The following is a 14,876-nucleotide window of genomic DNA, read 5'->3' as shown; positions in this document are numbered from 1 at the left end:
CAACTAAGTTCCCCTACACACTCCAGTACATTAGGTGGCGGTATACACCAATTGCAAGTTGCAATCTGCTAATAAAAGAAGATGTCGAAGTTCAGTAAGGACCCTCCCCTTTCAGAGAAAAACGAGAGTGGAAAGATAACAGCAGAGAGGGTTAAAGCGGAGCTAGTAATCAAGGATCTTTGATAACAGCAGAGCTTCAAAGAAGAAGAAGCAAAGAAGAAGAAGAACAGCAGAGTTCGTTTCTGATAACAGCGAACAGTACAGGTGATGGTAGATTTCTCAGGTTAGCTGTGTCTTCGAGTACGTAATATACATCTCATATTGACGGAGAAACAGATTCGTTAACTTACATTCATTGCGGAAGTCTTTCCATCAAATTAATTTGTGCCTTCTTTTCAGCTTCAGTTTTGTAAGCCGTGAGGACATTTTATAGCATAACTATAGCAAAGTGGTACAAATGAACTAAAGTTAACGTTAGAGACAGATAACATTTACTTTACATCAAAGGTGTGTGACGGACGGCGTGGCCTTCCAGGTAAGCAAAAGTTGTTTATTATTTGCCGTCTTGCTATGACACGAATAGATAATGGCATGATTTTGAGTCAAATGGTAAATTTGAAAAGCTCACTTAATGTAACGTTGACATGCGTCTGACAGTCTTATTTGACGTTAACTGTAAGGTTATGGTAAGGTTCATATTATTCTTCATAAGTTAATTTAACCTCCAAGAGATTTCATAGTTGTGCTGTTATAAATCTGCAATCCCATTTTCTAACAATATATCTGAATAAAAGTGTTGGGGGACTTGATTTTAGCAAGCTAACGTGCGCTTTGGATAGTTCCTTGCGTTGACCTTTAACTAGTCCAGATGAGATATCCAGTGTAGGCTAGGATCAGACACAGTCCATTAACAGTTTCGAGGATATACGCTAGACGCAGCCATGGAATTTAAGTGTCACCTTTCGTCCCAGTTGATGCTTTAACTTCCGCGAGCCAAAGTTTTTACCCTTGTGGTAATGACATGCAGCCGACTGGTCAAATCACAGGCGGGTATTTCTTTCATTTCTAGGTGGTGGAGTCGGAATCACGGGATCAAGATGGTGAGAGCTGGAGGTATGTGGATTTATCCTAGGCTACTCTAAGTGGGCTGTAAACGAAACTTTATTAGTGTCTTCCTGGGTTTTATTGCTTATTACTTAATTATTAATGTCTCCCTGATAATGTGTTGGAAAACAGACCTGGTGTGGTGTCGTGTCAATGATGGTTAGTGTTGAGTAAAGCTAGAGGCTTGCCAACTTAGTTCAATTTTAATGTGTTAATAACAGGTGTTCTGAAACTGGTGGCTTTGGTTGCTGCCTTCCTGTTGGCTGTATTTTTTGCTTTTGAACTTCTTGACATCAACATGGATTTCAACATCGGACAGGTGTTTGGTATGTACTTGAACAGTAGGTTAATCATACGTAAACTGGTTATACTAAGCTCTCATAGCCTGTGCAATAAACATACAGATCTAAAGATCTCTAAAAGTTCCAGTTCAAATGGACATTTGCCACTGTAGGCAGAGTGTTGCACTTCCCTTTTGTGGGTTAATTGTCAGTTTAAGGATACGTTCAGACTTGGCTTTTTTGTCTGACGAGAAGTTGTACAGACCACTTTTTCAGTTTAAAAAAAAAAATAATCATGAACATTGAACATTCAACTTTAAAACAGTTTTGAGCTGCAGAAAAAGACGCCTGAGATTGCATTTTGAAAGAAGCCGAGCACTTTTTGAAAACACCGCCTACGAAAAATAAGGTCTGCGAGAAATACGCCTAGTCTGCACGTACCCATGTAAGTTGTGCTAGTCACATCTCTCATACTTTACTCTCATATTTTGTCTCTTTTACAGCCAGATCAGCACCACAAGAAACAGGCTGTGAGTACTTCTATCTTCTGTCACTCATTGTGTGTGTTGTGGTTATTCGGGTTTTGGAAATTTGTCAGGAGTAGGTGTTAAATGGAATCTTATGCCTGAAGTACACTTTGCGGTATAGTGGGTTAGAGCTGGGCTTTTGAAACGCACAATTTCATGTCATGCTTTTGTCTGGCATAGCTATAAAGGATATACCTTTTGTCTTTTTGGCTGAACTGAACAGGATATCTGAAGCAACTGCAGGATTTGTGTGTACATAATTTTTAAATAATATTATTCTCTTTAGTTATTAGCTTGAGTCAGTGTCTGTGTAGTTATCTGTGAGTGATTCCCCTCTCTATCATTGTGGTGAATAGTGTCCAGGTAATATGTAATTCCAGGGGTGATTCCAGTTGGTTAAATGGATGTAAAATGCTTCTAATGCTTTGTGGTCATTATACAGTTCTGTCTCAAATCAAATCATCTGGATGCTGGAGTATGATATTTACTCTTCAATGCAATGTTGTAATTGTAGCTGTAATGGACGGAATAAGAAAAAAGTGCACCTTTTGTCCTGGGAATGTGAAAATGCCTTTCTTTGAAGTCTTCCCCTTTGTCTTTTGTGAATCGAGTTACATGACAGCCAAATAGCTATGTAGGACTTGAAAGATGAGATGCTAAAGACGTTTGTGCTAGTTTGGGTGAAAGATTAGATTGTTGTGTGTTTTTGTGTGTGTGTGTGTTTGAGTTAGTGAAACTATGGGTGGTCAATAAAGAAACAACCGTGGGAAACAGAATAAAACGGTGAATAACATTTGTTCACATCTTATAATATCCATAGCTACCATACCACCAAAGTACAAGTGTGGCCTTTCAAAAGCATGTCCAGAGGGACACTTCTCCTTTAAAATGACCAGTGGGGCTGCGAGTGTCGTTGGACCAAAGATATGCTTGGAAGACAACATGTAAGTGTTCAGTGTAGCTCTCCCTTACACTGTCATTCTCTCTTTCTTTCTCTCTCACACACACACACACTTGTCCAACATTTGCCCCTGTGCTCAAGATCCATCTGTGCTCAGGATTGAGCTGCATTGTGAACATTAGGTGCCACATCAATTATGACATCAGTAAACAACTTTACATTTCCCCTCACCAAATGCAGGAACTGCCTTTTTTTAAAAAGAGGGTCTGACAAACATGATAAATAATTGCCTGTAGAACTGTGACGTGTGCTGTGTTGCACTGATATGCGTGTACTGGAATGTGTAGGGGTCATAAAGAACCCCATCCACGTGTCTGGCACAGGTTTGCGTAACATCGACTGCTATTTGAATGCCCTACCCTCAATGTCTACATCCTGATTGTTTCCACAGTGTGATGAGTGGAGTCAAGAACAACGTAGGACGTGGGATAAACATTGCGCTCATTAACGGTACGTCACGTGACTCAGCTGCAAGGAGTGCCTCACGGAACTCTTGCTCCAGGGCTCTGATGTTTGTTCTACATGTTTGAAATTACACTTTGTGCAGTTGAGATGAGTGTTATATCTCAATGGGTTTACTGGGTTAAGGGCATCTCTAGCACAATAGTGGGTGGGATGTCTAAGTCACTGAAGGCAGAATTGCAGAACAGATAAAATAATAAAAACAAAAACAAATTGTTTTCAAAAGTTGTCAAGAGCTGTTGTGCTCAAAATCGTCAATTGTCAGTGTTGTATTCAAAGTACTCAAATGTCAAAGTGATGTTGTAAAGTAGAGGTAGTGTTTTAACAGTCTATTGTACAGTATAAGTGGTTTTTTTGTTTCACTCAAAGTAGTCCATTGTATAACTGTGTGTGTGTGTTTAATCCAGGAAAAACAGGAAGCGTTTTAAAAACAGACTCCTTTGACATGTGGGCTGGAGGTAAGCTTACTTATTTATTTATTTTTTTCAATATTGATTGTTTGATCCCACCTATTTGCTCTTCCTTATTTGCACAGGCCTTGCTTGTTTGCCTGATACAACTCATGGAATGTTCCTTTCTACTCAGATGTCAACGAACTAATCAATTTCATGAAGACCATTGAAGACGGGACTCTAGTCATGATGGCCACCTTTGATGATCCTGCTTCAAAGTAAGGACGTAACTAAGGTTATTCAATATGACACTTCACTACCAGGGGCTCAACCAGACCATTGAATTAATTATAAATAATGATGTAAGACATACAGTTATGTGCAGAATAATAGCAGTGTGTTTTAAATAATTGAATCCTTAGAATAGCTGTTAATTCCATAATAGCAATGCATTGGGAACACAACACATTCAATTTCAAATCAAAACATGACCAAAATTGATCAAGTTTGTGTTATACCAAAGAAAAAGGAATGTAGAAAAAGGAATGTTCGGTATTTTACACTTAAAGCCCTGTTTTCAGATAGTTTATGATTAAATAGAACGTTTAATATTGAAAATTGGACACATGCTGCTGTCCTGAAGATTTTCGGTTTCTGTGGTAGCACCCCCACCTCCACAACGCTGTATAGGTGCACTGGAACAATCTTTCTAAAACGCATTAAACTTTCGTTTACAAAGACGCGAAACTCACCGAGTGGTCAAGGGTGTTCACTGATATGCTCACACAAAAATCGCTGCAAAAGATTATTTCTAACAGGTTTTATCGTAGTTTTTGTCCAACTCCATTGACTTGTATTGGATGTGCTGTGAGGTACGGTATAGAGCATCACAGTCCCGCCCACAGGAGTTTCCGGAAGGAAGAATTCAATGCAATTTCTCCATTGACAATTCGGGTATAAGCCATAAAAACTTAACTGCACATGGTAGACTCAAAACCAGTTACGGCTGTACTAAGCTTATTGTATATGGTCATATAGAGGGCTTAAAATTCAAAGGGGCACTAACCTTGTTTTGAAATAAATGTCTTTCAATCGCGATGTCTTGGATAAGTACTTCATTACCCACAATCCTGAACAATCCCACAATCCCACAGTGATGCCTCTGATTGGTGGAAAGGCCGTTATGATCATAGCAGAGCCCGTCTACGGAGATCCTCCCCACTCTCTATTAATCCCATACAAACCGAACTTGGCTGCAGTTCACCAGAGTTCACCTAGATGGCGATCGCGGGCGAGTCCAAAATACATGGGGTCCTATGGAGCTACATGGCTACATTTATTGTTTTCACCTATTTAACAACTGAAACCCTCAGATTTTATTTTATTTTTCGCAAAATGGATATGGATTATCAATCAAAAGTGAAATAATCCAGGAGTCATGTCCTTTCGTTTTCTTACAGGTTGGGTCGTTGTTGCCCATAACACGCTAGCATTGATGCTATGCTATGCTATGATCATGCTAATGAATGACATCACTGACACGTTTGAAAGGCTTTTTAGAACAATTAAGTGACTTTAAAAAATATAATACTCAACCAAGTGTATTGTCTTTGCCTCCCCTTTCGAATACAATATTCAAATTACTTGAAAAAAAATTATATCCCGAGAAAAGTGGATTTTGAGGGGTACAGCTCCATAGACCTCCATTCATTCTGGACTCGCCCACGAGCGCCCCTAGGTGCAGTACCACACCGGAAGCGTTCCGAGAGTGAAGGTTCTCCCCTTATTAGACATTCTCTGATCATAGTTTGAAACTTTATCAGTTTAAAAATTATTGACAAAGATTGACAAAGAGTCTTTTTACTGCCTATGGCTAAAAATCTTAATGTGAATAAAACTTTCTAGAGGGCTAACATTGGTACTTGTATCAACAAGGATTGTGGTTTATATATCACACAAACTTAGTCAGGGCCAATACACCATCAAATAGAACACTGTAAATGCTAGTTTAAACACTTAACTTTTCAGGTAGCCGATAGGCTAATCATTAGCCTTTCAGACATTAGAATGTAGCCTACATGCTGCAACACAGGTATGAAATATAATGTTTTAGTGACCTTGTTGTTTCTATGAACATTAATTGTTGTTTATAAGAAAAATCAACTTAGTCGAGGCATAAAAAGCCCTGTATATCCTCATTAAGTACTTAAACTTTTGAACTAGCTAGCTAGCTGATAGCACATGCAAGCTGGATGCTACCACCGGCTAGCAGCTAGACACTGCAGTAAAATGGTTAGCAAACCGTCCATGCCCCCGTAAATATTTCACTGTTTCAAAGACGGAATCAAGAGTGTCCAAAGGGGTGAAAACCACTTTAAATCGGGTCACATTATTGACTGTTGTGTGTCTGAGGGTTAGCTTGTGGGTTTTGTAAGGGCCAGCATGAGGGACAAGACCTACAAAGTTGTGTGGTGAGTTTTGCAGGGAGGTTGGTAATGCTAGTTAACATTAGCTAGGCTACTGTAGCCTTCATACTGTACGAGTCATATCATCAATCAGTAACCTAGAAATACTTCTTCGTACATTTAATGAATATTTTGTGTAATAATTCACAGCAAACTGAATATGGTGGTCCAAGAGCAGACCATGCACCAGTCCATGCATCAGAATGGCAGTCAGATACGAAGCACTGCACAATGTTGCTAACGTTAACGTTAACCGCTTTCACACACACACACACACACACACGATATAAAATACACGATGGTAAAAATAACATTCAATACCAAAACACTATTATTTGCACGATTACTCCTGAAATAACTGCTATTAACTCCACATTCACTATATAAAAATCACTGTTTGCAGGAAAGGGTTCGCGTGCTGTCACCGGTTGGAAATGATTTCGCGCTGGTTGGTTCGTGCATTGCTTATATATTATTCAGTGAGGCGCGGTGGTTTATGGGATGAGTAGTTCCTTCGCTAGGAAATGAAAATATGTACAGTCTTGTACCTTGGACTTTTTTTGGACTTTCTCTTTGTTTTTTCACTCGAAATGATATGTTGTATGCTTATGAGTTACTCCGTAGCTGATTAGCCTAAGACATGCTCTAAAACTCTTTAGATACGGATTTTTCCAAAACGTCAATGGGAGAAATTAATGGGAAATTTACTTCCGGAAACTAAGCTCTCTCGAAGGAGGGGTGGGACTGTGATGCTCTATTACTTTACTATTAACGTTTTTCATGTGACGTATTCTAGGTTCTATAGCTTTGTTTACATCCACCTGGTAGGCAAGGGACAAGTTGAACCCATTGAACATCATTGTCTGCAACTGCCTCTCAGTAGGCTACATCTCTGTATTTCAGCAATGTCAACATTTCAGGCATCAATAAAGGTGATGATGAAACGTTATCCCATTGTTCAATATTTGATAGCCTGGAACACACAGGAACGTTATTTCGCTAAAATCGCCCTGATTTGGTGCATCGATAACGTTATGGGAGAACCTGCATGTAGCCTAATGGTAGCCTAACTGTTTTTCTCTGTTCAAAATTCGGTTTACACGAAGATGATAGACTTTCTTAGAAGCTGTGAAATTTGGCCAGAAAGGAACGTCTTCCCTATGAAAGTTAACACAAAATCAAACAATATTTGATCATTCAACTTCAACTGAACAGCGACAGGTTTTGGTAGGCATGTAGACTCAGCAGACGTTAAAACGGCAGCGTCAGTCAGCATCATGTAACATTAATGGCGTTAAAGTCATGAATCCGGTAACATATTATAACATATAACAGCGATGGCTTATTCGAAGACGATCTGCATGGATATATAACCACCCAGAAAACTCAGAATGTGAGTGATAAAGTTAATTAATTGTATGAAACTTTTTATAACTTATCCATTGCAGCATCGGCTATATTAGGCTGTTATGCTAACTCCGCCTTTAAATATGCTGTTATTGTGGTCATGTGGACTTGATGTGGTCATGTAGACTTGATGTGGTCATGTGGAACGGGTAAAGATAATTCATAAACTGCTTATTTCTTACATGACTGAATCAGAAGCCTAGGTTCAACAGTGGTGTTTGAAGTTGCTGTGTTAAGTTGTTGTGTGTGATGATTGCTAAACAATTCATAGGATCAAATCAGTTTATTAGCATTTTTATTGTGATTATATAATCAAATGACACTCTTGGTAAGGGAGTTTTTCCTTGCCTCTGTTGCTCTTGGGTGCTCCTTGTTGGTGCCCCCCCCCCAATCCCAATCCTCCCCCACCTTTCTTATGCAGCCCTTGCCACTTAATCTACTAAACCCCTCTTCTACTGCACTTTTTACCAACCCCCATAAATGCACAAATAGGCTGACACCAGACATAATTTCACTGCATTTCTATATAACTATATGCATGTGACCATAAACTTCCTTGTATCCTTGTATGTCCACAAGCACGAATTTCACGAGACAAATTAGAACAAACTGTTCCGGTAAAAATATTCTTGCAATGTTTAAAATGCTGCACTTTTCCCCTTCATAGCCTATCTCTGCCAATTCATTTTTGGATGACTGTAGATGGTTGTATTTTAGCCTACGTCTTCGTAGACAGTAGCCTAGGCTACACCGTTAGGCCATTTTAAGAATAAAAGACTTCACAGCTGCTAACGATCATCCTCCACAACCATGAGGATAGGTAGGCTAAACGGTCGTTCGTTGGGGGTGCTACCACAGAAACCGTAAATTCTCGGGACAGCAGCACGTGTCCAAATTTCAATCTTAAACGTTCTATTTAATCATAAACTATCTGAAAACAGGGCTTTAAGTGAAAAATAGCGAACTTGTCCTTTAAAACAAAATAGCGGTGTTTGCATTTTTCTTTACAAACTCAAACATTTACTGTATTACCATTACCATTATTTCTGAGAATTGCTTCACATCTGTGTTGCATGGAGTCAACCAACTACTGGCACCTGTGAACACAATAGCCTACTCAATTTCGTTTGACACCTTAATGGCTGATATGAGAAGACCTCTATACTTGGCTTTCTTTTTATTATCTTCCTTTCTCTGTTTTTGTTCATGTGCACCAGAGTGTAGAATGTAGAGAGAAACTGTACTTTTCATAGCTATTCATTTTGGGAATCAACCTCTGTGAAGCTTGATCAACGCAGCTGAGCACTTGCCTAACGTAGTGTAACAAGCACTTCAAGTTTAAGATCTAATCTACAAGCTAAACATTGTTTACATTCCATTGTTACAAAGAAACTAGTTAAAAGTGCCCTAAACAATGATGGGTAACGTCAACAGAACAGAGAGTTAGCTCGCCCCTCCCTCCCCCTCTCTCTCGTGCAACTGAAACTCTCCTGAACATACATCTTGTCAGTAATGGCTGGGGAAGTTTGTTCTGTTTCATGGTCCAGGCTGCACCAGGCTGTTTTTGTTGCCGTATGCGACAAAAAATGTTTTAGCTCAGAAACCGTGTGACATCGCTTAGAGCATTTTTACCTGAACTGAACATAGTTAATTTAGATATGGACTAGGCTATTTCTGATTGTTTTGCACTTAATTGAAATGTGCTATAGGCTGAGGCTACATTTTGCACATGCAATTGTGCATATTTCTCAATATGAAATGTCCTTATTTTCAACTGAATTCAAAGATAATGAATATATGGAGTATTTATTTGTCTGTAATGCCATTTATAATGTGTGTACATTTTGTGCATGCACTTTTGTAGCATTTATTTCAGTTTATTCAGCTATATTTCTGAAGAAAACATTGGCCTCATTTATCAACCAAGTGTAGAAACCAGTGCAGATCTGAGCGCAGGAATCTTCAATTCTAGTGTAAGACTGAATGTGTGTTGGTAAATGTAGTGGCTGAAAATAAACGTAATTTAAATACCACATCCTTGCATGGGCTCCATTTAGAGGCCTAGCCCCTAGAAATTACGCTAGAAAAGTCGGGATCAAGCTGGGAAACTATAGCGATTTAAGTGTAATACACTTTATTTTTTGCAGAGAGAATGCATCATTCTACAAATACATTAATTACAAAACCATGTGACACCTGGCATTTGCCCCTTGAAAAAAAATATTATTTGACTGTTGTGCTTTCCAAAGCAAAAGTAATTCTCTCCACATATGATGCTAAGCCATCAAATATGTCAACATAACAGACTAGTACATTACAGAAAGTAGGCTACAAATATGCAGGAAAAGTCTTAGGTCCAAGATATTCCATGAATGCTACCCTTCAACTCTCCAATTCTCTGCCGATTTACTGCTGCACCGTAGGGGCTGGCATATCGATCCAAATATCGATAGTATCGATACCAACATTGGTATCAGTATCGGATCGATACCAGCGAACCATTATATTATATTTGTACTATGTGTGTGTGTGTGTGTGTGTTTGTGACAGGTTGAATGAGGAGGCCAGGAAGATGATCGCTGATCTCGGCAGCAGTAGTGTGTCCACATTAGGCTTCAGGGACAATTGGATATTTGTTGGAGGGAAGGGCATCAAGACAAAGAGTCCCTTCGAACAGGTAATTCCCATACCTCCACCATCTCTCTCTCTCTCTCTCTCTCTCTCTCTCTCTCTCTCTCCAAACATTCACTTGGGATCAATTAGGATAACTTCACACCTGCCCCCCTACACAATCTCACATTACAAAAACAAGTACATTTATCTGCCAGTGGATTAAGTAATTTTATCTTAATTTAAATTGACTTACTCCACTGGCAGATAAATTTACTAGTTTTTATGTCTTAATTTAATAGGATTGACTTATTTAAGTCAAATAATCTTACAAGAAAGCTCAAAGTAAGTATCTTTATACTAAAAACAATACTAACTAGATGTTTTATCTTAATATAAGATTATAACACTTGGTAAGATATCATTTTTTTGCAGTGTAAGTGTTATGGTTGGTTCACTGGGATTTCACAACGCTGAAAAAGGCACAAATTGTTTACTAGCACACTGCTTCATGAAAACTTCTTAGTTGCTCATACGACTCGTATGGTGCTTTTGGCATGTGGTGGCACCCTAACACCATGTCCTAACGGCATGTGACGTGAACGAGCATCAGCGACAAAATCAGTCTGATTACTTTGTTTTGAAGTAGAATGTCCTAACTGGATACGAGCCAATAACTGCTGTGCTGGTCGCTAATGTGCAACATCTTGACCAGAACTTAAAATAACTGTTATTTTCTTTCTGTTACTCACTTTGTTCTGCTATATTAAATGAGAAGAGGCTCATTGAGGACAGGGAGCATTCAATGCTATGCGATATTCGAACACTCGCATGCAGTTGAGGCAAGCTGTAAGATGGTCACTCTGTGTTTTTGTCCCCAGCACATCAAGAACAACGCAGAGACCAACAAGTATGAAGGCTGGCCAGAGGTGCTGGAGATGGAGGGATGCATCCCCCAGAGACAAGACTGAGCTAAACCTCCATCCCCTTTTACTTACACACACACACACCACTGAAATCTACCGTACACATTCACCACTACCACTACGTAACCTGACACACACACACACACACACACACACACACCACTGAAATCTACCTTACCCATTCACCACTACCACCACGTAACCTAACACACACACACACACACACACACACACACATTTTATTGTTTACCTGTCCTACTCCATTCGGTTCCCCTTGTCCAGCTTCCAATCCATTGAGTCCTGTTTTAGCAAAAGTCTAGATCTGCTGTTTTCAGGGCCTTCCTCACAAGGCTCTAGGGAGGTGTCAGGAACATTATAAATCAAGACTGTCCAGCTTTTTGTGTACCTACGACTACTTCCATGTCATTTTTAGTGAGAATTGGGGCCAGTCAAGAAAGGAAGAAAAAAAAAAAAACATCATCACTATGTCACACAATAGTAGCAACCCAGCTGCCTCCTCCTCATCTCTGTATTAACCCCTAGTCCTGGACTCAAATAACATTTCAAAGGAGATTTTGTTTAAGATTTTTGGTGGGCAACTCGGTCCGAATTAGTGAGGACAGCTCAGAGATTGTTGCTGCCCAGAGACACACATGTATCCAGAAAATCCACAAGCATTCCTTTGGTTGATGCCTTGACCATTTGGTGATTTTGTAGTATTTGATATATAAATATCTAAGTAATTTATTGAACCGAGTAATGTAAAAAAAGGGAGAGAAATCATTGCTGGTATATTGCTGTATAAACCCCTCCCTTTTTTACTTGTATTCCCCAAATGTAAATGTGAAAGATTGATCAGTGGTCTACTGTGGACAGATGTGATGTGTTAATTTAAAATATAGCTAGTCAGTAGCAAAATACTTGATTTTTGCTGTTTTCCAAATTCGTTTTAGTAGTTTTGAACATGCGTTATACGTAGTGAAAGGGAACAGGCTTAAAGCTTTTGCCAAAGCTGTTAGTAACAAAGTAACACACTCGTGTGTGTGTGTGTGTGTGTGTGTGTGTGTGTGTGTGTGTGAGAGAGAGAGAGAGAGAGTGTGAGTGAGTGACTTACCAGGCACAATTAAACTCACCAAGCCATCAAACTCCAAAATGCAGTTGACAAGGTTTGTCATAGTCACTTTAGAGCAATGTGAAAACCTTCCACCCCACCCTCCCAGCAAATGCCCTGGAGCAGTATCGGCCACCCATCAATGCAATCCATTTATTCCTGCGAAAATAGCAGTTGCAGAGTGAAGAGTTGTTTTCTAGAACCTTTTTTTTTTTAGTTTTTCAGTTATTCAGAAAGGACTTCTTCTGTTTAGAGATCTAAAGGAAAAGCACAAGAACCGATTGTTTAAGAATGTCCAATGCCATACGCATATAATGTTTGATCCATATTTTTACATTTTGTTGACCATGTCTTTTCATTAAATTAATTATTGTATGTGATTACCATTGATGATTGTCTTAGGAAATTGTTTGTAATTGATTTGGTTAATTTACATTTTAACAACATTCATGTGTTTCAGAAAAGAAAGTCTGTTTTATTTTTGTAATGAGAACAGCGAAAAAGTTGTAACTACAAATTGAACCCTCGTTTCAGACATAACACCTTTGTAGATTTGCACACATAAAATGTATTCTATCGGTGAATACATAAAATGTATTCTTTCAGTGCTTGCACCAATCGGTTTAGTGTGCTTAGATCAGTCCAGATAGTCCAGGGGTGGCGAACCTGCGGCTCTTTGCCTCCTCTCGCGGCTCGCGGCTGCTCAACTGATGTTCTCACTTCTCCTTGGAGTTTTTTTTTAAATAGCCTATTATTTCTGGTAAATGAAAATGCTTTTCATAAGTTGATAGTACTGCTAATAGTTAGGCTGCAATGTTTAAATTAAAATAATTTTACCGTCATGTTATGGATAGGAATCTAGCCTAAAAAGAAGCAGACTTTGTGTCTAACCAGGTGTAATGATACTGTTGCAATCAGGAAAACCCTGACGCTAAGCGTAAATAAAAAGAGGACATTCAAAAGGAGGATTCATCTTTTTGTAGGCTATCATAGCCTTTCTGGTTAATATGTCAACGTAACCTAAATAACACCGTTAAACGTGTTCTACACGTTAGTTTGGTACTTGGTATGCCAGACTTAACTGTTGCATAAAGCTTCAAACCTGAACATTTCCCAAAGACACTGACTGACTTATGCAAGTACAAGGTAAAGGTAGGCTATATAGACGTCAGTCAGAGAAGTAGACTCGTTTTCTTTTTATGTATTTTCTTTTAAAAAATTCCTGAAAACGATAATTTGTAGCATCTGCCAAGTGTCTCACTTTAAATGAAAAGAGAAGATCTATTTTTGTAGGCCTAAGTCGCTGTTGTAGTGTGGGCATCTTTTTATTGTTGTGCGGCTCTTTTTTGAGTTGTGGAATTTTTTTTGGCTCTTTATGCTGGACTGGTTAGCCACCCCTGAGATAGTCAGTCGAGAACTGTGTTTGTGTGTGTGTGTGTTAGATATGACATTCTCTATTCACCATTCACTGAACTGTGTACAACCAATTACAAGAAATCTCACTATTCAGGATACTAAACATTCAGGTCAAACCCTAATGTGGAGTCACTGTTGAATTCTTAGCTTTCCAGACTCATTAACATGTCTCCCCTATATAATGTGAACTGGTCTGACTGTAAAAGGTCATACTCGCATACCTCTACAATTAGGGATGAGAGCCTTAACCTTCCCAACAATGCAGTGTGTTGCCAACTTAAGCTTGTGTCTTATAGTTTGATCTTTGATACCTACTTAAAATCTTTTGCGTGCCTGTGTGTGTGTATGTGTGGGTGCATGTGGACGTATACGTGTATGGCTGAGTCATCTAAAAAGATAGGGACTTAAGGCTGTTTAGCACTACTGTAGTGCAGCACATTGAATTAGTTTTTTTTGTACACTGCGCCACCAAGTGCTTTTATTGTCCTACTCTGATCGCTTTTGCCACATTGAGGACTGAAGTGCTTCCTTTTTTCTATCATATCTGTCTGCAGCTCTGAAAATGTGTCCACCACCATGTGCCTTGTCCGGTACAAAGTCCCGCCTGCTTGTAAATTGTACATACAGTGCTCTTATAATATTCACTGTTGTAGTAGTGATGCCTTGTGTAAGTAAACCTGTAATTTGGTGTTCAAATAAAACCAGTTGTCAAGAGACCTGCGGCATTACTTTTGAGGTTTTGTGGAATGGAACTCTTGTTGCTGTTGTTTTGTGTAGAAAATGAAAACTGAGCTTCTCCCATTGGAGTGTTTAGAGGGACTGCAATGTAGGTCGGTATGAGGCTTAACCAGACTCAGAGGAGGCAGTTGGCCTTTGTCTAAGAGAACAACTGGTTTAGTCAGGGGGCCAATTCTGACTCCGTTAAGACTTTGCGGACATGTTTTGGTACAAGCTGTCACCCTATTTTTTTTTAGGTAGAAGACACCCATATAAGATATTAGGGTGGCTGTCAAGCTGATTTTTTTTTTTTTTTTTTTTTTTTTTTTTTTTTTTTTTTTTTTTTTTTTTTTTTGGTTTCCTGCTCAACACAACATGCCAACAATAAATGTTGAATATCTCCACAATCACAAGGACCGTATACATAAAAATGGTATCAAATGAAAGCCAACACTCATGGGATGTGCAGAATGAACATGTAGTGTACAGTGTAAGAG

General features: G+C 39.0%; 1 protein-coding gene across 3 annotated transcripts; it reads left to right on the top strand.

Moving 5' to 3' along the window:
* The first annotated feature begins 105 nt into the window (after window positions 1-105).
* fam3c (FAM3 metabolism regulating signaling molecule C) lies at window positions 106-14,378 on the top strand. 3 transcript variants are annotated; one of them, XM_048267828.1, is made up of 11 exons: window positions 106-283; window positions 508-535; window positions 1,070-1,113; window positions 1,326-1,430; window positions 1,889-1,915; window positions 2,733-2,856; window positions 3,265-3,323; window positions 3,743-3,793; window positions 3,921-4,005; window positions 10,150-10,276; window positions 11,091-14,378. In XM_048267828.1, exons 3-11 carry the CDS (start codon window positions 1,098-1,100, stop codon window positions 11,178-11,180), a joined length of 684 nt encoding a protein of 227 aa, XP_048123785.1. In that variant the 5' UTR covers window positions 106-283; window positions 508-535; window positions 1,070-1,097; the 3' UTR covers window positions 11,181-14,378. The 3 variants fall into 3 exon arrangements, with proteins under 3 accessions (XP_048123785.1, XP_048123784.1, XP_048123783.1); XM_048267827.1 differs by having other exon boundaries at window positions 400-535; XM_048267826.1 differs by having other exon boundaries at window positions 115-264.
* Window positions 14,379-14,876: the final 498 nt, after the last annotated feature.

Source organism: Alosa alosa, chromosome 17 (assembly GCF_017589495.1).
Source record: "Alosa alosa isolate M-15738 ecotype Scorff River chromosome 17, AALO_Geno_1.1, whole genome shotgun sequence".
Taxonomy (NCBI): domain Eukaryota; kingdom Metazoa; phylum Chordata; class Actinopteri; order Clupeiformes; family Clupeidae; genus Alosa; species Alosa alosa.
The sequence above is the reverse complement of the archived record's forward strand: the minus strand, read 5'-3'. Positions and strand labels throughout refer to the sequence as shown.

Bases quoted from the DNA above. Each gene is read 5' to 3' on its own strand.
- fam3c (XM_048267828.1), top strand. The intron at 3,324-3,742 runs GTACGTCACGTG...TGTTTAATCCAG, and splicing joins AAACATTGCGCTCATTAACG to GAAAAACAGGAAGCGTTTTA. The intron at 10,277-11,090 runs GTAATTCCCATA...TTTTGTCCCCAG, and splicing joins CAAAGAGTCCCTTCGAACAG to CACATCAAGAACAACGCAGA.